General features: G+C 42.2%; 1 protein-coding gene across 2 annotated transcripts; it reads right to left on the reverse strand.

Annotated features, from left to right (window-relative positions):
* Positions 1-795: 795 nt before the first annotated feature.
* IWS1 (interacts with SUPT6H, CTD assembly factor 1) lies at positions 796-16,356 on the reverse strand. 2 transcript variants are annotated; one of them, XM_066556563.1, is made up of 14 exons: positions 16,237-16,356; positions 15,808-15,923; positions 9,421-10,093; positions 8,706-8,898; positions 8,416-8,473; positions 8,020-8,120; positions 7,606-7,756; positions 6,093-6,175; positions 5,681-5,810; positions 4,883-5,000; positions 4,050-4,161; positions 3,795-3,851; positions 3,494-3,605; positions 796-1,227 (listed from the first exon to the last, which is right to left on the reverse strand). In XM_066556563.1, the coding sequence occupies exons 1-14, from the start codon at positions 16,268-16,270 to the stop codon at positions 1,096-1,098; spliced, it is 2,070 nt and encodes a 689-aa protein (XP_066412660.1). In that variant the 5' UTR covers positions 16,271-16,356; the 3' UTR covers positions 796-1,095. The 2 variants fall into 2 exon arrangements, with proteins under 2 accessions (XP_066412660.1, XP_066412661.1); XM_066556564.1 differs by lacking the exon at positions 796-1,227 and adding an exon at positions 1,583-2,950.
* Between the last annotated feature and the right edge of the window lie 6,614 nt (positions 16,357-22,970).

Genomic DNA, 22,970 nt, shown 5'->3' on the forward strand with positions numbered 1-22,970 from the left:
TACCTGGAGAAAGCAGGAGCAGAGCTCTTTGGTGCCCCAGGCAGCACAGGTGTCCTTCAGTGAAGGTGTTCTCCTCACTTCAAGCTGGTGTCCCAGCACGCAGCTCTGTTACTGTCATTCCCTCCGCTCTCACAGGAGCAAATTCAACGTGTGACCCCTACACAAACTCGCAGTCTCTCTATGACTGGTGCCAGCAGTAACTCAGTCAACACCAGAATCCCCAGAATTACAGACTACTCATTACAAAACTCTGCTCCTGTAGCACGAAGGTGATTTTTCTTAATGAAAAAACATCAGCTGCCAATTACCCGTGCAAGACTCCTCTTATTGGAGGCAAGCTCAGCAGAGACAGCCATTTTCAGAGATAGAGGCAAAGAAGCTAGAGTACCAGATGTTATTCTACTGTCAGTCTGTAGCAGCAGGACCAAAGAAACAGCATAATCCCCTCTTAACATAAGAATGTTCTCCTTCCCACTGGTAAAACAGACTTTTGCAAAGTCACTGGTAAGCCACAGTGACATTTTAGCTGGAAGCTGCTGGAATTTTTAGTGCTCAATCTACTGGCTTTCTTTTTACATTAGTCTTCATGAAAAGAAAATCCTTTGCATGGAACACGATCAATACTTCTAAATCAAAAGCAATAGATGCAGATCTCCAAAGACATAACAACTGATTAATAAAGCAGTGAATAAAAAGAAAATGGACAAAGTTGAACAAAAAATTAACCCCCTCAGTTTTTCCACATCCCAGGTGGTCTGTGTATACCTTCATCTGAGCAATGAACAGGCAGTCCCCTCCCAAAAAAAACCTAGAAGATGTTTTATTTTTTAAAGTGTTGCAATACAACAAATACATGATCTGTACAAAGGACACAATAGGGCCAGTTTAAATACAATCAGGAGAAAGGAGTCCCCACATTCACAGTCCTCAGACAACATCTTCTACCAGAACCTGAACCAACAATTTAAGGATTCACTTAAAAAACAAACTAAAAAACCAAACCCACCCCAAACAAGTTAAAAAAATTTAAAGGTCTCCAAAGAGTCTGTGGGTGTATTGTCTTACAGCAGAGCTCATGGGGCATTCTGTGAAGGGTCACAATGGCATCTTATTGCCCTCAATGCTGATTTTCACTGCATGGGCCGTTCTGCTTTTTTTCCTGATATCTGTGAATTTCCGCATCTGTTTGTCCAGTCGACTCACCCCTTTCTTAGAGGTCCCCTGGAACTTAAAAAATAAAACTAATAATTACCACTGAAAAAAAGCAGACGCCCCAGAGGTCCAAGGCAAGCAGCACATGCGAGGTTGTGCCTGGCAAGGAGCTGGGGGAGCCACTGGGCCCAGCTGATCTGTCTGTTCTCTTCCCAGAAGGGGAAAATGCCCCCCCAGTATCTGCAGGGCCCAGGTGGAGGCAGTGGCACTCACAGCCTTCACAGTGCAGGGTCAATCACTGTGGAGCTGGATACCATTTGGAAATTTTGTATCTATTGGCTGCAGCTGTCAGAACCACAGGGCACCAGTGTCAGCACTCTGGACTTCTTGCAGGAGAGTTAGACACGGATACACTGTGACTAAGGTGACATCAATTTCAGGCTGCCATTTATTTTAAAGGTCAGAGGGATTAGTATTGAGAAAGCAAAGGCTTACTGAACAAAGGCAGTGTAGGGGGTAGCAAAAAGAAATGCCTAAGCTGACCATACAAGCATTGCATTTCATCTGTGTTTGAACTGCAAATGAAAAGCAGGTGGCATAACAGTTATTCTGCACAGATTAATTCAGTAATGGTGTGCTGAAATGCCACTGAAGACAAACAGCAAGGACCTTCCAAGCCACAGCCAGTGCTTCCCAGAAGGCAATTTTCTTTAACTAGACAACAGAAACTGTAAGTGATGGAAACATGACACTTTTAAGTTTGGGAGAAACAGTGATATCCAAAACATGCTACTTAGTATCTGAAAAACACATACATTAGAAACTTGTTCCCATGGCTAAGGAAAGTGCTCCTGACATGCTGATTTTCAATAACGTTTATTCATAAATTTGTTCACTATTCATTGAAATTATACCTAAAATTTCACAGTGATGTTTAAGAAAATATCTTTTTAAAAACAAATAAATATGAAGCTTAATATGAACTCAACAGTTATCTATGGCTTGTGCTCACCTCTTTCTGTCACTGTTAGCTTGTGGCAGCCCTGCTCACAGCATTGAAATGCAGACCAGGAATTGTCAAAGCAATTCCCATTGATGCATGTTCTCCTAACCCACACTCACAGCAGAGGATTTTTCTCCCCCTGGTCTCATTCTGTAGCTCCCATCAACCTCCCCTACTGTCTCACATCATTCTACTTCCTTGAACAAGCAGCTGTGAAAAACACCTCACTGTGCCCCAGTCAGAGGTCAGCCACAGACACTGCATGCAGTGACACGAGCTCCTGTACCAAGGGCTAAGAATGCCCATGTGTTGCTTCAGGTGAATCTGGAAAACCTAATTGTGTCAGAACAGCATTCAAAACCACAGGTGGTGCAAAGCTGGTTTTGAGCACAGGTATTTTCACTGAACTCCTGTCATTTGGGTACCCTGAAGCTGTGCAGGCAGGAGCCATGGCAGAGGTTATGTGCTAGAGCCTGTTTTCTCCTGTACAAGTTCCCTTGTAGGTCACAGTACAGACATGAGAGAATTCAAGGAGAGTTTTCCAGGTTAAAGTTAGGGTGTACACACTCCTGTCCTGCATGTGCAAACTGCCAACAGCTGGAGCACATGCACTGTTCACACCTCCCTCGAGGGATACCTCTCCAACTTGGGAAGGCAGTGGTATGGCTACAGGGGCATCCTGTTGCCTTCAATGCTGAACTTGATGGCCCGATGCACTTTGCTGAGTCGTTTCTGTTCAGCAAACCGTCTCTTGTGCTTTTCCAAGCGACTAATACCTCTCTTAATAGTCCCGGGCTAGAAACAACATCTCAATTAATGGACAGAAGGAGAAAGAACAGCAGACAGCACAGCAATTGTTATTCTCCCACTTACACATATTCTACCACATATACCCCTTTAAATGAAACTGTATGAGTAGATGGATGAAGACAAAGCAACACAAAGGCCTCCACCGAAGCTGTTCATGTTTACCAAAATCTCAAAGGTTTCCCTAACTGGAATATTACTAGAACATGATACAAAAGCTGGGAGAGGTATAAAAACATCAGTGCAGCGACACAGGTACTGAACTGCAGCTTTAGCTCGAAATGCTTTAAAGCAAGAGGCCTGTAATCCTCACCTGAGAGAGAAATTCTAGAAAAGTTAACTCAAAAATCTCTTTTTGGTCAGAGATGTTTTCCTGTGAAAACATGTGATGAGCTTAGAGCAGCCTACTTATTGGAGAATTTACTGTCCACACTCTCTACAAAAGAGCTACCCTCCTGTACAGTAACCATGGTGATATGGTGACAGAATCCCAGGCCTAGGAACAGTCACCAGGACACTGCCAGTGCTTACCCTGGAGGACTCCATCTCCACATTCCACTTGGGCCTGACGACGTAGTCTTTGTTGGAGGGCATTGGGACCCTCGCACGGGCACAGAACCCAGGGTCCCCAGGCCTGAGAGCCCTATGGAAAAAAAGGATGTGACTGTTATGGACAAATCTTATCCAGAAAGAAGTAAAGCCACCCAGTGTGCTCTCCTCTGAAACACACTATATACCACTGCCTCTAAAACCTTTACAGAAATTCCACAGTGGTAGTGCCATCACAATACTTCACTTAAAAAAAACCAAAGTATTTACATATCCAACCTACTTTTCTTCTCCTGTTAATACTTTCTCCAGGTCCCTACGGGGAGTCTGACCACCAGAGCTGTAAGAAAAATAAATATTTATAGGCATCTATACACAGAGAAAGCAATTTTAGAAGACAATGAAGTATGTTAAAAGAGTAGAGAGACCTTAACTGACAACCCTTTTACCCTTTTTATTTCCTTTAGTATTTACACACCACTTGGTTTCTCTTGATGGAGCCTTAGAAGAATTTCATGTTTCTGCCTGCTGTTCCTACCTGCTCATTTTCCTTCGATGAGGCATCTGCTCCAAATCTCTCTGTTCTCTCTCTTCCCTGGTCATGCCTTTGTAATTTGAGGTAAGGCCGAAGATGGGTCGAGACCACTCATCTATTAAAAAAATGATTGGTTAACTAAGACCAGGCTTTTGTTTCTCTCAAACCACTCTGGTGATCAAATACAGCTTTGAAAGTCTGTGGCAAGTATTTATGCCTCCTTTCAACCAAACAATTTTTGAGCCCTTAGTATTTAATGGAAAATCAGCCTTGTGAACAGAAAGCAAGAGCTTTCATCCCCCAAGTTTCTTTGTTGCCTGCTCTTCTACAACATCTCCAAGCTCTCAGAAAGAATACTGAGTGTCAGGATCTCCTGCACAACTCAGGAATGCTGTTTTAAAAATATGCAGAAAAGGTCCTAAAGAATGTAAGTTTATCATCAGTCTGCAGCCATTCTGAAGGGAATGCACTCCACATGGAGTACAGTTGAGTAGTAAACATTCAGTCAGCTAAGTTGCCTCTGAAGTCCATGGAATAAACAGCATTCTGGCAGCACCTTCCTGCCTTTTCAGCATATACAAAAGATCTGGACAATGAGCCAAGAGAGAACTGCAGCAAAACAAATGCCATCCTCTGCTTTGAGACAATGGAACAGGTGCATGCAGAAGCTAATGTAACAGTGCTTGTTAACAGCTCTACAAAGTCATGAAACACATCAGTGAGGTTCCTACACTGCAGAATCTTTTCTACAGACAACAGTAGTGCATCAGAAACCGATGCAGAAGTTCCATTCATCAGCAGTGGGATCTCAGAGAGGCACAGGCAGGTTTACATACTGATCAGCTTCCCAGCCATGTCCTTGTTCGGTCTCGACTCCTTGGGGTGTTTGTACAGGTACATCACAGCCCGTCCAATGCCGCTGTGCTTCAGGGTCTCCTGGCTCACACTGGGCAGCTGCAGAGAAAAGGAAAAGTCAGAATACAGCAATAAATTATGTCTGAACATTAATGGTGTCACTGAACTTTGCAGAAATACCTTTCACTTAAATCAGCTTGGAAAACTTAAATGTTTTTGTTGTCCCACTGGGAACTGTGTAAAGAATCAAACACCTAAATCTAGAAATCTGCCATAACATTCTTGGTTTATACACAAAATTAGGTAGCTGTCTAGAACTTTTTATTCCAAATGCTCTCTGGTTTATATCACCCCAAAACTATGCTACTGCCTTCAAATCATTCATTCTGTAAATAAAAACTTACATGGCAAAGACACTCAAGCAATCAGCTTAGCCACAGACACTAAAAGCCTACACTGAGTGTGAGGGACCTTCCTGTGCACTGCACACTTTAACAGAACAGAAAAGAGAAGGGACCACAAGGGAAGAAAATTCAGGGATGCACAGCAAGTAACTCTTCACTTAAATTTGGATATAAACCTGAAACAGGAAGGCAGGGGCAAATCATCTGAATTCTTTTACACAAGCACACCTGTTCTGCAGGTTGCTTCCTTGCGTGTTTCACTGCACGGCCCATCGGCAGAGCTGCAGTTCATTTATCACCTCACATTTCCCTAAAGCACATGACTGTAAAACTGTGGACAAGCTCCAAATCAAATGTGAAAAGTCAGGTCCAAACCTCTTGCAGGATCTTCAGAAGCTCCTCTCTTATCTTTAATGCTGGCAGACTTCGGTCTGGAAGAGGAGAAAGCCACTCTTTGATGGCAGACATAACACCACTATCGATGAAAGTTTCTTTGAGATCCTGCCTAAAAGGTTTAAAGAGAAGCCCAAAAGTCATGTAATATAGCAACATCTTAAGATGTGATGTCCCCTCAGGAAAATAGCATATTTGAGTTTGTTTCATGTTAAATTAAGAGGGAAAATTATGTATAATTTTATGTTTCTGAGGTCACCTAGCTTCAGCATTTACTTGGAATAAAGAAAGTGGATTACTGCATATTCAGTATAGCTGTAGTGTAACTCCATGAAATCTTACAAATTCTGACTATTGCCCAGGGTTGCAGTTAACTGAAAGAATGACAACTCACTTTTTAAGATGCATAACTACAGTTGGTAGCAAAGTTAATTTCTTTAGTGCTGGTTTCTTTTGCGTATTCAGCTGACGATCCTCCTGTAGAGAGTTGAAGAATCAGCACAAGTTAATCAAAGAAAGAAATCAGTAACTCCCATTCTTTACAAGAAAAAGACTAGTCTATTAAACTAGAAGTGCAACTTTGGAGGGATTACACTAATTTTGTCCCCTGCTCCACAGCTCACCAACAATTATGCAACAATTTCTCTGAAAAAAGGGTCATCACTTTAGTCAGTATTTCCCAATAAGACATCACATTAGGAGAGTGCTTCTAAATTTACTTTTTTTTTCACTTCATGACTTAGACTGTCTACAGTAACTGGAGGTCCTCTATACTGTGCACAGATAACACTTTGTTAGTAAAGCCTCACCTGAGAACAGAAAAATAGCTAAGCAGAACAATGGGAAGGGAGAACATGTATTTTCACCTCTGTCATTTCAAAATTACTCCCATCCAAGGCCTGACTGTCACTATCTATTCAAAACTTGTCACCCATACCAAAACCACTCAATGCAATCAACAGATTTCTGTCCAGCTCTGGTAATTCCTTTCTATTTGTCCTAATCCACTGAAGGCTCTTTCTGTGCAATGTTTGTTTTACTGCAAGGGAGAAGACTCTTCTAATGCATCTCCTTCCCTCTTCCTGCCCCTGTACTTCAAACTTTGACACCTCATTTGAAACATCTGGCTGTCATCTTGTCGGAGAAAGGCTTTCCTGTCAAGCCCAAGAAGTTTCAGTTGCCTTCCAGATTGCTTTCTCACTCTCCCCATCTTTCTGAACTCATTATCCTGATCTTGTTCTCAGAAAGATGCTTTTGTTGTTGCTATTTGTAAAGCTCCTCTAGTTTCTAAAGTCATGCATATCCCTCAATTGGTTTTAATGTGTTTTGCTGTGCTGTTTATTAATTTGCTTGCTACTCCAACAAAACAGAAGACACCTGACAAAAAGCAAGATCCCAAAAAACCTTCCACAGTAAGATATTAAACATTTCTCCTAGAAAAAGGAAGAAGGCCCCATGAATCTGTTACTCTGATGTCATTACCACAGCACTGTAATTCAAACAGTTTGGAAAAGGACTCTTCTCAGAAACAAATACCAAAGTATGACACATGCCAGTAACATCATGATGAAATGAAAGCATAGTCCCTTTCTCAGTACTTAACATACTACTAGGTGGTTTATAGAGCACCTATATATCCCTTTTGAAAGAAATTTATCTCAGCTGATGGAAGTTTAGCAATTTCCCTAATTTTAATATTTAAAAATTAGTATTCTATCAAAATTTCAACAGAATGTTTTCACTTAGAATAGCAAAATAACATTTAGATGGTTATACAGACATTAGAAGCTTTCCATAGTGTACAGATTACTCCTGCTGAATACAAGCCAGATTTTTGTATCTTATTAATCACACAATTTTCCCATAGAAGGGAATTTCAAGGCATATTTGGAGCCTGGGAAACTGACCTCAGCAGCTTCATTCATCTTCACAATCATGGCACTGACCACATCATCTGCATCACTGATGAAAGTGCCCCCATCACGGTTCCGCCTGCGCTTGCCGCTCATGCTCTTCTTCCTCTGCAGCATCATGTCGAAATCTGACATGAAGTCCATGCTGAAACACAACCACAGTGTTAACTGATGGGCCTTGGTAGGAAATAATTGTGTGTTTCTCTAGTGCACAAACACTGTGTCTCAAGGTCCCTGTGAGATAATTAATTATCCTCAGTATGCAAAATGCAGAACTACCAAAGGGCTCCAATAGCTCCAGACCTTGCTGTAAGACCCAATATATGCACACCTGTAATATCCAGGATCCATAATGCCCTTTCACCAAAATATGGCATTAACAAAGGAATATGTAACACAATGACTTACTGCTTCCCTCTTTTGATGTTATCATCAGAGTCTGATTCATCTGCTGTCTCCTTCATGTCTCCATCACCTTTCTCTTCCTCCAAATCCTCCTGGTTAAAACCCTGATGAGTACAGATAGTGCAAATCAGTGTATGGATCAGGACTGAGCATCTACTCAGCTGCCTGACACTAAAAAAGCTTCAGGTAAGTCTTCAGAGGATCTGGAAAGATGAACAGTCTTTTTAATTCCCTGTAACTACTGTCACACCAACAATTCTCCCAAAAGATGAGCTGTAAATGTTATTTAACCCAAAGAGTACCCCAGTGAGTCTGGCAGATACAAAACTGACCTGATGCAGCACAAACATTGTCTTCAAATCTAGCAAGTCAACAGGAGACATCCACAGTAACACTTACTGTAAATTCCTCCTCTTCCTCATCACCAGATTCTCCAAATATATCTGCAATCAGGTTCCTGTGAAGGTAACAGCAACATTAATCTACTTGGACTACAACAATGACATGTGCCTTTTCTGCAAAATTTCTTATGACTGTATGAAGATTGCCCTTTTGTTCTGTCTCCTGCTGACCTTTCTCTTCATGCCACCAAAGAAGGTGAATTCTCTGGTTGGGATTTATCCATTTTCCATTCACCATCACTCCCCCTGTCTAAAACCCCAAAAGAATTCATATTCTTTCCCACTTACTCTTGTTCATTTCCAGATTCACTGTCACTGCCAAACAGATCTTTCCCTTTTTTCTTCCCAGCATTCTCTTTTCCTTCTTCTTCCTCCTCCTCACTGTCGGATACAACATTTTTCTTCCTTTTGTCAGATTTCTCTGAAGCAGCATCACTGTCCGATTCTTCGGCATCAGAAAGGATTCGTACCTTTTTTGCAGCTGCCAGCAGAAAGGAGCATTACTACATGTCCCAGGAACAGAGGGGACAACTGTTACTCTCAAATTATTCTCTGACTAGTCTTCCAACACCAGACCATTGCCATTTCCTAAAAAGCATATCCATTCTGATGTGTTTCATTAAATCAGCAAATGGAGCTTCCATACACCACATCTATTAATGAAAAAAAATTGTAATTTCAAATCTCTCACCCCCAGTATATGAAAAAAACACGCAGGAAAAAATTACTAGAGAATCAGCAATGAAGTAAATAAATAACAAACTATCATGTCAACAGATGCCACTTAGATCCTTACAGTCTTCTGTTAGACCTACTTATTACTCAGAAGTGTTAGACACACATTCGCACAGCAAAGCAGTCAGAACAACAGCCTCTACAAATGCAGTTCTGCTCCAAAACTAAATCTGATTTATGGTTTCTCAACTTAAGATGCTTTATTCACACAAAAGCAATGATTTAACTTTCACACCACTACCTGTCACAGCACAGTATAGTTTCTTACGTGTTTTCTCATTGTCATCCTCACTATCAGAAAGGATGGCTGTTTTCCTCTTCACTGTCTTTTCTTCCTCTTTTTCATCTTCATCACTGTCTGATATTTTACGTCTCTTAGGAGCTTCGTCTTCACTGTCAGAGCCCTGAAATCCTTTCCTTACATGTTCATTATCTGAATGATGAGAGTCATTCTGCACCTTTTCCTTCTTGTCCTCCCCATCGCTGTCTTCAGACTCTATCTGCTTGTGTCTGGACACATCCTCGCTCTCTGAGTCGCTGGCTGGCTGTTTCTGAGGCTCTTCACTCTCAGAGTCGCTGGCTGCCTGCTTCTGGAGCTCCTCACTCTCAGAGTCGCTGGCTGCCTGCTTGTGTGATTCCTCATTTTCAAAATCACTGCTGTGATCCCTTGGAGGTTCTCCATTGTCAGAATCACTCGCTCGATGATTTAAGGTCTCTTCATTTTCAGAGTCACTTAAATGCCGGTTTGGACGGTCCTCAGTATCAGAGTCACTGTCTTTCTCTCCATGAGTTGCTTCATTTTCTGAATCACTGACATTGTGATTTGGGGGCTCCTCATTATCTGAGTCACTTTCTTTTTGCCTTGGGTTATCTTCATTTTCAGAGTCTGTCATATGAGGCTCTCCGCCTTGCCCATCATCTTCTCCATCACTGTGTTCATTCTGAAACAAAAAAATAATCTCAGACAACTACACAAAAACACCTTAAAAAGTAAAGAAAAACGTTCTGAATTTTTTGCTTGTCTTTCCTCCAATGTGATTACCCAAGGTGCTGAAAACTGAAATAATATCTACGTAGAAATAATTAGACAATTTGCATCAAAAGACTACCAAATACTTCACATCAAAAAAAGTATTATCAATGGAAGTATGTCCATCCTGCAGCTCCATGGTATTCTGAAAGCAGTAACAGAATTCATAGAACACTTTAAGCATAAAGTCTAAGAAGGGTCCAGTTGCTCAAGGGTAAAGGCTTAGTACTTTTATTTTAATAGGTCAGGCCTTCGAAGTGGTTTAGCTGAAATTCCCAATAACAAAGCAAGAAAGAGTATCTTGCATTTGTCATTTTATTTTCCTGAAGATCTCAAACAGACATTTCCTGTATGAAATACATCTTACTGAAACAGCACACGCCTTACTCTCCAAATGAAGCTAGCGCCTGTTCCTTCTTTGTTGAGGAAACCTATTCAAGAACAACCCAAGATCAAAAGCCTAGCAAAAAACAAGAATAAAGTTTTAGTCAGACTTTCAGAGTATTACTGCTGACCAGCTTTGTGTTTCAGATTCAACAACTCTCTCCCCTGTGCTGACAGCTCCCATGCTTGTCCAGACACCCAAGATAACCCACGCACAAACCCACCCATCTGGCAACTTCAGAACTGAAACAATCCTTTGACTTTTCTACACACCACAAAATACTGAGGCACATGCTCCATTTTTAAGAGAACATCTCAGAAGCCACCTTACTAAGTATAATTACTTACAGCATCATCTTTTATCTTTCCAACATCTAAAATCTACTTGGTAAAAAAATCTTAATCGCATTTACCTGAGAATATGAAATTAGACTTGAAAACTCATTCCATTAATTCAGCTCTCACAGCTACTGTCACCATAATCCTGCTTTCAGCTGAAAACAACAACATTGTACAAGGAACTTCTCTTTCGCATACTCAAAGCCTCAATCAGGCTTTTCTCAGTCATTTTGTCTCAGCTATAAACTTCTTCTACTTGCAAACTGAGTATTTATTGTGACAGGAGATGCTTTAAGACCTATATGTCCTGAAGTTTCCAAATATTTTTTTCTGCAATTTAATTTCCTTGGAAACAGACTTTCTATCTATTTTTATTTTCTCTAGTCCTTCTACTCCCACATTCAGAGTCATAAAAAATGTAGGTGTAACTGCCCTACACCTACAACAAGGAATACTATTGATCTTTAAAATGCATGATGCAGGAAGAATTTAAAACAAAATTAATTTCAATTGCTTTTAGGAACTACTTCCTCCATAATTATTCTAAGTGGCAAAGAGCATTGCTTCTTAAGACTTTGGACTTTATATACTTATTCCTTTTGCTAGCACTTGATAAAGATCTTCTAAATTACTGCAGAACGACTAACAAAGTTACTGAGCAATGAAAAAAAAAACCCCAAGACTATGAAATTTTAAAACATGCACTTCAAATACTACTTCACTATTTCCGTGTTATTTATGCTAACTACAAACAGCTGCTGTGACCATCTAAGTTGTTTTCTCTCTGCTGGTTGTTCCTGTCTCTACAGCAATACATCTTTTGCATCTTTCGTATCCAGAAATTTTCATTTCCCCTCACAGAAAGGAAACGTGGTGCCATTAAAACCTGAATCTGGAATTTTAAAGAAATATTAATATTAAGAAGTGACAGAACTGAGGATGTACTCAACTGCTCTCTGCTTGTTAATATTTTATTCCCTTACCAAAAAATCAATTTGATTGCCCTTCTCCTGCCTGGTATATCCCACATAAACCTATCACAGGTGTATGTGACAGATCTTCCCTGGCTGTATTACTTTAGAGTAAAGAAAACTGCAGCTGGAGACAGAACAGAAAGCAGATTGCACAGCAGTTACAGGTAAGGTTATTGAGAAACACTGAAATCAAACTGGTATCTACAATAACAAAAATTATTTAATCCTTGTTTTTCTACCATTTTATTTTGTGTGGGTTTGTCTGTCTTCTCTCAATGTCAGATGGTGAATGATGAATAGTACTGATAATTATGTCAGCAGTAATAAAGGATTTTGCCAAACAAACCCAAGGAAATTAATAAAAATAGTCCTCTCTAAGATATCAGGACCATCACCTTCCCAGCTTCCACTTTAGGAATTCTTTGGTGAACAAATAAACAAAATTAAGAACCAACAAGAATCAGTAATGATTCTTCGTATTTCTAAGGTCAGAAGTGTGGCTGCAGGTTATATATGCACCTGTTCAGAATTAATCACTAAATTACAAAGAATTTCTTATGCAAAACCGTGGTGAGAAGACACTGTAATTACAGAGCATTATTGCGGAAGATGATGCCAGGATCCCGAATCTTTACCCTGTTACTGCAAAGTGACAATCACGGCTGAGAATGAAGATGTTTGGTGGGGGGAGCAGACACACAGCACTCAGACTCGGCCAGTGGTCCCAGCAGCTCAGCTGCTGCAGTGTGAGCACCTGAGGTGTCGCGGGTGGGTGTCCCTGCACGCTCGGGGCACAGGCACCACCCCTGGGGCCCGCTCAGAGAGCTGAGGCAGGCAGCACCAGTGCCAGCGAGGGCAGCGCTGCCCCAGAGCCCCAGCAGCAGCACAAAGCTCCCTCTGCAGCACAGCTGAGACCCTCATTGGGCAGGACCTGCCCGCTGCCCGCAGTGCAAGAGGCTGCTGCACACAATTCATCACTCTGCATGTTTTGGAATATAACTGACATAAAAAGTGACCAACTTCCCAGTAAAATGACAAAATGCTGCTGGCTATGCTTGACACTCTTCACCTTCCCTTTTTTATTTGTTCATCTCTACAAAGCTGTTTTCAAAGAAATTAAGTATGTCATTTTTGAGTTTTCTAGTTTTCATTTTCCAAATGATTGACTGAAAGATCAGACATCCTCAAAATGGAGTAGGTCTCAGGTAATTGCTACTGCATTTTTCTCTAATTCCTTTGCTTTCTTTTCTTCCTCCTCTTTATCTATAAACATTTTAATTGAGATGTCCTTGATTTTTGTTTCATGAAAGAATTCTATAACATGAGGCTTTAGTACAGTATAAAATAAGGAATATATCAAAATCAAATTTACAGTGTTACCCTTCTACATAAAAATTACAGCTACCAAGCAGTTTATTGGATCAACATGCAGCCACTTTTAAGAGCTACTTCCTCGATAATTTAGTAACTTCAACAAAATGGAACCCATCCACTACAATTTCATGAGAGATGAGTATTAAACTAAGACCTACACAACCATCATGGGCATATCAGCAAGTTCCTCCTTTTTTCAGGTATCACATATTTGTGTTTGTTAACGGTCACAGTCTAACCACAACTTAATTCATGAAACAGCAGCAACTTGGTGGAAGTGTAAAAACAAAGTTATTACAGATTTCTGTATGAGCCTGACTTGGACAAACACTGTAAACGTGATTTCAGATTCATTACTGTACTAAAACTAATTCTAATTGTCTAAAGCAGAATCAGTAAGGACATCAAGGAGAACATTTATAGATAAAGTGGGATTGGGGGAAGGAAAGCCAGAAAAGAATTGTGGAAAAGAAAAACCCACATACCTGAGACCTACATAAGTAATTCCTCAGGATTCCCCTTTTCTTTAAAGTTAAAAACCTGAAAGAAAAGTTTGAAATTTTAAAACTTCAGTTCTTTACATCTGAGTTCTAAATTAGAGACAAAATAGTAATTAAATTGACTTAACTGATTAGGCTGCCTAAAAAGGTTTTATTACCTTTGAGTATAATTTCTCCCACACACTCCTAAAGATGAAGAATATAGGAGGATGGGAGAATATTTAGAGTAAATAATATGACAAATGACTGAAAGCTACTCCTTTCAGAGATGGCTGCTCCACATTATTGCCTTTTGAGTGCAAAGAGAACTCAACAGAAGGAAAGAAAAATTAAGACTTCATAGCAAAACAAAGTATTTGAATTTTGATTTGAGCTGAATCAAATAAAGCATGAAGACTTGACAACTCTCATTTAGTATTGGTCAAAAAGGTGGCTTAGCTTGGCTCTTTTATTTTAATTGACTTTCTGAAGTATTTTATCCACAGAAGAATATTCAACCACCATCATAGAACAAAGTCTTTAAAATACAGACACCTCACACATGAAGAGGCCCAGTTAACAGTGATAATTGGTACTTTCTGCTCACCTAAATCTGAAGAAGACATGCTGCAGATGTAAACAACAGTCAGCTACCTTGCCACAGTAAATAAAATTAAAATCTCAGAGAAGTGCTCAGCAAAGTAAGAACCAATAATCAAGCATAAAGCAATGACACAGAAGAAAAAGATGAATATCATTGTAGCAGCAGCATGACTTCACACACTCATCACACTTTTCTTTCATAAAACAGAAGTACTAAATTCCTCCAGACAGACAGTTATTTTTCCCAGCCTGAGAAATGTGTTTCCTGCCACACTGAAATTGCAATTGTCACAGTGGCAGATACTGCCTCACACCAAATCTATTTCTTCCCTTGGAAACAGCAACACCTATAAAAAAAGTAAATTCCAAATGTGCTTTACAATTAAGTTCAAATACATAGGAAGAACTTTCATTTTATAAAATACAATCTTCATCTACTTTTTAACTCTGAGGGAAGTATGAATTCAATAAAGGCAGGGCAAAAAAAGAGAAAAAATAATTTAAAAAAAAGGATTGTAAGTTATGCCACAGTGGAGTCAAGCCTTCTCTCACATCAGCCCCTGTTGCATTTTAAGCAATTTCTAACACGTGTAACACCAAAAACCCAGTCAGAATAAATCCTGATCTTTACATACAATACAGGAATAGCAGAACACTATGAAGTGGCTTTGATTACAGTTTTTATAAGTATCAAAAAGTTCTCTGTAACTTTGCTAGCAGAAGACCTGAATTCACAGGCCAAAATTATTCCTTCCAACTAAGACCTGATGTAGCTCTATTGTGAGTCACAAACAATTCTTAAAAATTAAATCTCAACTTCCCAAACTCTCCTAGAAGTCTAAAGGGAGCCTTCTCTTTTACTAGAATCTCTTCTCAGCCCAGTCAGTCCACAAAGTGACTCTCCAGAAACAACACTGGACCAAAGCCTTTCCATGCTGAACACTTCTCCAAGAGGGGAACCACTTCAGAGGAAAAACTGGTCCCATTTAGGAACCTGAACCTGCTCCACATGCACACCTGCTCCTTTGTGAATGACAAGGTGGAAACCAGCACACAGCAGACTCAAGAGTCAGTGTCCTCATCTGACATGGAAGCAGGAAGAGCATTTACTCTCTCTTAAGGAAATCACCACCTCCAAAGCGTGTGGTTTTACAACACTGTGCAGAATTTCAGCTAAAATTCCTCATAACCCAACATTTTATCTCTGTGAAATCGAGGCTAACTGAGTACAACTTACTCAAGTTCAGAACAGTGTGTGCTACCATAACAAGAAAAAAACCAAACAAACCCTAGCCAACATACTTGTCAAGAGACCAAGGCTTTTTTATGGAAATAAAGTTTTACCCGATGGAACCCTTAAGAGGAACTCAATAAACACGTATGTCTCGGTTACGAGAGAATGCCACTTTAAACAACAACAAAAAAGAATTCAGAGAAGAGTAAACTTTATCTAGATAAAGCTCCCTTGGTACCTCTGAATGGTGCCCTACACTTCCATTCTCCGATCCAGAATGTTGTTCGTTTCCTTCATCTTCCACATCAGATCCTGAGTCTCGCTCGTCTTGCACTGGAGTAGCTCCTCCATCATCTATTCCGAGATTTAAAAAAGAAAGTAAAACTCAGCGTTTAAAGGAACTGTACGGGAACCGGGCGGGTTCCCGCTCTAACGGGGCAGGGAAACAGGGCTGTCCGAACGAACCACCCCAGCCACCCCCGGGAGCGCACAAATCCTCCTGCACCAAGCGGGCAGCGACTGCTGCGCTGCCCGGACACCGGACTGTTGCAATTAACGCCCTCAGTGCTGCCCTCAGGGCAGGGCCCCCCGCCGCTGTCCCCCCGAACCCGCGGGCCCTGCCGTGCCCGACGCCCTCCCCGGAGGGTGCTGCACGCCGCGCCACTACCTGACTGCTCCCCGCCGTAGTAGTGGGTGTCCATGCCGCGCCCCGGGCTGGCGGCGGGCGCTGCCCCGGGCGCTCCCTCAGCGCGGGCCCGGCCCGGCCCCGCCGCCTCGCACAGGAACAAGATGGCGCCTCCCCGCCCAGCAGCGCCCCCGCCCCGCGCGCACGGCGCGCCGGGTCTCGCGAGACTTCTGGCAGCGGCCGCCAGGGGGCGCTGGCCGTTCCGGCCGGCCGCGCGCTGTGCCCTCGGGCTCGGCCACAACAAACCCGGAAACGTTTCGGCCTCTCCGCTTCGCTTCCCTCCCAACCCACACCGCCACCCTTCGAATATGGCTTGGTTTCAGCTTGACAGCTGAAGCGCTGGGGAAACTGAAGGAGCCTTGGAGGATAAAAGGCTGTTTGTAACCCCTGGGTGACCTGGCAGTGCTCAGCTGCTGGGTGACCTGGCTGTGATCCTGGCAAAGGTGCTGCCGTGTCTGAGCCCTGCGGGAATTCCCAGGAGACCAAACCAGCCCCTGACACTGTAAATGGCTGCTGGGAGCCACAGCCCTGAGCCACCCAAGAGTTCCAACATCTCCCTTCTGCCAGACAAAGGGCCATCTGCTGCGAGGCTTCCCACCGTGACTGAGGGTGGGAGATGTGGAGGGTGATTTAGAGCAGAAAAGATTTTGCCATTTAAATAATAGGTAAATTTATGTGCTCTTTACAAGCCAAGTCAGCAAGATTAACGCGCATCCCCACAAGAAGGTGGCGAAGCAGAGCAGAGCTCAGGCACACGAGTGGGCTCTGATCCCTCGAGGGGGCTGGCAATGCTCATGTTTGCAGCTGGCTGGAAGGGGACCCACCATGGCCATGGAAAGGAAGGACAGGTTCTCACAGCAAATTGAGGCCTGGCTGTCCTGGCTGAGCTCCAGTTCAATCTAGTTCATGTGTGGGTGGTTTCTCCAGATTTAGCCTTTCAGGATTGACTGAAAGTTCACCCTGAGCTCCCGGGGGATGGTGACTTCCGGAGTAAACCCGGGCAGGGCAAAACAAGGCTGGTGTTTTTCAGGGATTGTTGTGTTCTGTTTCAATAGCCCCTATCCTCTGAATAGTAGCATTACTCATGTATTTGGCATGCACATGATATGCTAGCTGAGGGTTATTAGGGATGGCTGCTGTCATTCCTGCAGCATTTCAAAATGATGAGTCTAATAATTGCATATGGTACTGGTGACCTGCCCCTCAGTCTGTCATAAAAGCACCTTCATTTTTTAGGGAAATACAGGTCAATATCAGACAGATAGAAAATTGCTGCCCCTGTCATCTGGTCTATTTCATAACAACAGTGACCTTTCTAATTCTGCATGATGCACCCTTGTTCAGAGCCATCAAAATTTAGTAAGTTGAGTATTCAGGCAAAATTAGTCTAATTCTTCTGTGCTAGAGGCACCTTGGAGTAGATGGCAGAGAGGTTAAGCCATTATTAACCAACATTTTCTGTCCAGCAACAAGCACAGTTTCACGCAGGGAGTTCAGTGTACCAGGCTAAAGACAGCTAACTCTCAGGACTGAGTCATTACTCAACATCTTCTACAGTGAAACACCTAGAAGGAGAAAGTGGCAGTGGAGTCAGATGTTTCTCAGATACAATTCTAAATTCTTAGCAAAAATGGAGGAAACCTTTTTTTTTTTTCCCCTGAAAGAAGCTTCCATAAAACACAGATAATGTCTCTGTTTACAGCTCTACTGCTCTGGTCTTTTCCAGATAGCCACAAAGATCCTTAAGTGAGTCTCAGGACCACACTCTTAATGGTATCATGTCCTTTTTTCCTCTTCCCATATGATTTTTACTTCTTTTAGATCTTTGCACTGTGTGGTTTCACTGACATCTTTTCTGGAAGGAGCAGGCCCATGTAGCAGTATGTGATGGGAGGCTCCTGTCATTGCACTTCTCTGACTTCCATAAAGAAATTGAATGACTTTACACAACTGACTAAATAGAAGGCAGGATGAAAACTTTACAACACAACAAATAAAGGAATAAGGAAATAACATGGGAGTAGTGTAACAGAAAATAATTGAAAAGGGAGAACATAAATAGAAGCGAACAAAAAAAACCCCAAAAATCCTTGTTGAATAATCTGTACCAGGGTACCTGAAAAGTGTACCAAGGTGCCTAGAAAACACAGAAATCTATCCCATACTAAAGTTCCAAGAGGATCAGAGTATGATGATAGTCTAGCTTGGAAATTAGTCCTTTATAGATATGTGTCATGTTCTGCAGTGATGGTGAGTCCCAAATTCCAGATGCACTGAGGCAGCACTGATAAAAGATTAGAGATTTTGTGCATTTACTGAGAGTGGAAGGAGGCACAGAGGTTTCTTCCTAGTTGTTATGAATTCCAATCTTTCTGAAATGAAACCTCCTAATCTACTTGTGACACGCCACATGCATCACCCAGGAGAGGGAGCACTGGGTCTGAAACAACCTCACCTCATGGATGCTGAATAACTGTGCCTCCATTCCAGCCCTCGTGCTGCAGGTAACGTGTGTGTGCACACTAACCTGCACATGCCTTTGTTCCTCATGAGCCAGAGCTTGGCAGCAGCAGTCTGTAACATACTCTTGTAATACCATCCTGGCTGCTTTCCAAAAGGAAGGATGGAGTGACAGTCAGACCGTAATGGGATTGCACAGTGGGGGAGAATGACCTGTCTTCTACCAAGCAGCGTAAGCAGCGCCCACTTGGCATGTGTGAAGGTGTGTAATGACACAGATCCCAGAGCCCTGCCAGTCTGCCTCACTGTGCAACTCCATGAACAGGCTGGAATGAAATAAGCCTTTCCCTGAGGAACAGAATGCTCAAGAAAACCATGCGATGCCCTTGGAAATCCTTTAATGGTATGTACTTCTTATTTAGTTTGTTTCCTGCACTGCCCCTTTCAGGGTTAACAGACATCAGTGACTTAGAGCTACAAATCTGCTTAAAGGAAGGGAAGCAGGTTAATGTAGGCAAGAGGACTGCTGAATGAACAGTTTAAATTGCAAATTGTTACACCCAATCCACCTCGCTTCAGAAACCTCAGAGAAATAACTAGTTTAACATAAAATGATGTTTGGTACCCAGGACCTGCTGCAGAAGTGACAAAGCCACTTTGATTTAGCTGGAGAGAAAATATGAAAGGTAATGCCATGTGCAAATTAAACCCTTTGATCCTGACATCAATCTCTTAATTCGGAAGTGTCAGGAAGAGGCAGTTTTGTTAACACATGTCTATCCGGACAGACCTATTACTTTGAACAACAGCAGGATTAAATTCACCAGGGTTCATCCAATTTTATTTTGTTGCTTTTCTCGGTGCAGCATTCATCATAGAATCACAGAGTGGTTTAGATTGGAAGGGACCTTAAAGCTCATCCAGTTCCACTGTAACAGGGGCACCTTCCATATCCCAGGTTGCTCCAAGCCCAGTCCAACCTGGCCTTGGACACTTCCAGGGATGGGGCAGCCATGGCTTCTCTGGGCAGCCTGTGGCAGTGTCTTGCTACGTACTTAATAATTTTTTGAGCTTTATTACTTAAGCTGTAATGTCACAATCTTCACCATCAGCAATTTGCTTAAAGGAAAGCTTACAACAATTGATCAGCATAGACCATGCCACAGATTATCCCTAATTACCACTACAAATGTTCCTGTGCCCTGCACAGTCCCTCACCAAACTCTGTGTTCAGCAGTACATTGCGTTGCTCATTCCTGGCAAGTTCCTCTCCTGTCTTTCCCCGTTTGCACAGCTCAGTGCCTGCCAAACCTGAGCTGCCCCTGTGCACTCACAGGTCCTTCTCTGGAGGCACCTTTAGCCTGCTCATCTCATTAGCTGCATGTGCTGCACAGAGCATCTTGGCTGCTTCCCCTTGGTATATCAAGTGCCTGCTCCCTCAGCTTTTGTTTTCTACCTCTTCAGTATGTCAGCTGTGGAAATCAACATCTCCTTCTAGTGCATATTTCAGCTGTACAACGAGTTGTACTTTTCTTTCAGATGACCTTGATTTCCCTATGATTCCATCTAGTACAGTGTCTATAGGAATATATCCTGTACTTCTCTCTGAAGTAGCACACACACTGTGTCTTGGGCAAAAGTGTTAAAAATGTATTTAATTTTAGAATGAGATTCTCTGCCCCCAAACAGGCTCCATTTGGAATTTCAGCAGGTATGTTTTGTTTTCTGAAGAAATATGCTTGGCATTTTTTTGTTCAATTATACAAAAAGCTTTGGGTTTAGATATCTGCCTTGGTAGTATAAAGGTATGTACTTTGATTTCTTTGCCACTATTTGACCTTTACCTAATAAAACCAGTACTTGGAATTATGTTAATCACAAGCTGTATCAAAAAAGAATGTTTGCTGTCTGCCAAAGAACAAAATCTTTGAGTAGGAATGACTTGCACAGGTAGAAACTTGAAGAAAGCTCTCTGTGGCTTTCTGCTTCTCTCCAAAAGTCTCTGAGCTCTAAAGGGCCTACATTTTATTTCTGCATTTGTATCTGCTGCTGTAAGACTTAAACAAAAACTCAGGTAAGGAGGCTGACATTAAAACACAAATATGTGATGTTGATAAACACAGGCTACTCCCAACTATTTATTGCCATGCATGAATACTTACCTCTGGCTTGGATGTGGAGTTACAGCAGGGGTCCCTTTATACAGTGAACCCAGGAAACAGGAAAATAAGAATTAGGGTGTTAGGTGAGCTAGCACATGCTCACAATTATTCCACATTTACATTTGCATGTTCAATAGTGAGTACACAGACTAGTGCACAGTGTTGTGCACAGGGCCCTGGAGGAAGGTGACACTGCTGAGTTAAGGTGCATGGAAAAATCTCATCTTCAGTGTTTGGGCTCATCATGAGGGCTGGAATGTGCTTGATTCCTGAGTTCTTGCTCTGGCTGGAGAAAACCTGTATCTGCCTCTCTACAGATGTACTACACTTCTGTTTCTTTCCCATACTGGAATTTTACCAGACTTGCAAGAAGGACACAGAGAGTACATATGGAGCCAATAGAAAGAAGAAAGCTCTTGCTCATCCTCTCCTATTTTGGGAAGAGAGAAGTAGAAAAATAGGGAGTTAACATGCACCTAGATTCTGGAACACAGGGACAGCATTTGTTGAGACATAAATTAATGATACTGAAACCAGGACATTTTGTCCCATTATATGGGTGTGTGTATGAATTTCAGTTAAATGTGATAAGTTAGTTTTGGTCTGAGGTACTGTGAAACACAGACCAGACAGAACACAGACTGATGGGCATTTTCTTGCAGAAAAGAGCTATGGAAAACCAAGGAGAGGTTTTGGTGAAGAGATGAGGGTCTGATTTTCTTCATACACAACAGGGTGAGAGATAGTCCTGGGGAAGTCAGTCATGTTGGAGCAGGATAAGACCAGATGCTAAAGGATTTTATTCTGGGAGTGCTTTCCAGAAATCTGAAAGGCCCAGTGGAGAGACTGAAGTTTAAGTTTCACTCAAGCAAGTGTTAGCCTTCATGCTCACTGGAACACCTGACCTGGAAGTGACATATACACTGAACTGGGAGCAAAGTCCTGTAATAAATAACCATGCTTCAGTCATTTCCTCCTTTGTGCAGTGGAGAACTGGAACTTAATGGCACCAGGGCCAGTTTCACCTTCCTTTCCCTTCTTATGTCAACGCTTATGAAAAAGAGGGACCTGAGCTGCAAAAGCCACACAGTGAAGATTTCTTCTGGAGAGGTAAATTCCCATCCTGTGGGGTGCAGTTTGGTTTATAGTGCAGCATTACTTTGTCAAGAGAAACAGAAGAGAGAGCCAGGCTTGGCCAGGAAGTGGCCATGCAACCAGGTACAGGGGGTGTCCACTTATGGCTTCTCTGGGAATAAGAATTTGAAATGTTGGAACTGCATATCCTGGGATTATATGGGATCTCCTCCCTACACGTCTGCTTGTGGCTGCTGTCAGACCGGATCCAGAGACAGCTGTCCCTTTGGTGTGACACTCTATGGCTGTCTCTGTGCTTGCATCTGCCACTCCCTCCTTGTTCGGGGGCAACATTTCTCCTCTTTTGCCATATTCTGCTTTCTGGTGCAGGTGAAAAACTGCTTGTCAGTTGTGAATCAGTGACTGTGGCCCATCTTTAGCCTATGTTTCCCAAGGACTGTGCTTCTGTGCCACCCTGCACCACTCACAGCCACAGGCCCTCTCAGTGCTGAAGCTGATACATAGGTCCTGCCTCCGAGTCCTGAATAAGAATGTGAGGACTTTGCCATAAGAATCACAGAATATGAAAGACCAGCTGGCAAATCATCCTAGTTGTGGAATCACTCCCAAAATCCAGCTCTGTGCGACAGAAAGTTGCTTTGAAGATATTAGTTTCTTGGTTAGGACAGCCTAAACTGCATCATCCCTTAGTTAAAGCACTGCTGTAGATCTCTGGTTGCTGATATTTTGGCTGTTATGTTCTTGGTAGTGAGTTCCTAATTTTATTGTGGTTCCCTCCAGTCCCTTATTTTGCTGTTCATGCCTTGATTGCAATCCCTCCCATTCCAGCCAAGGAACGTGAACTCTAGGCCTCCATTTCTGTTTGGTGGTGGGTTCAAACTGGAGGGTCTGAGGGAATTCAGCTTGCAAAGTATGAATTAAACCTGTGTGTCTGGGATAGCCACTGAACTGCTGGGTCAATAGAACAGCTAAAGGTAACTCTTGTGCATCAAATCACAT

This window comes from Molothrus aeneus, chromosome 10 (assembly GCF_037042795.1).
Source record: "Molothrus aeneus isolate 106 chromosome 10, BPBGC_Maene_1.0, whole genome shotgun sequence".
NCBI lineage: Eukaryota > Metazoa > Chordata > Aves > Passeriformes > Icteridae > Molothrus > Molothrus aeneus.

Coding starts and splice junctions, on each gene's coding strand:
- IWS1 (XM_066556563.1), bottom strand. CDS start 16,270: ATGGACACCCACTACTACGGCGGGGAGCAGTCAG. Junction 8,121..8,415: donor AGGAAGAGGAGGAATTTACA/GTAAGTGTTACT, acceptor TGTACTCATCAG/GGTTTTAACCAGGAGGATTT. Junction 6,176..7,605: donor AGATGAATGAAGCTGCTGAG/GTCAGTTTCCCA, acceptor AACTCTCTACAG/GAGGATCGTCAGCTGAATAC.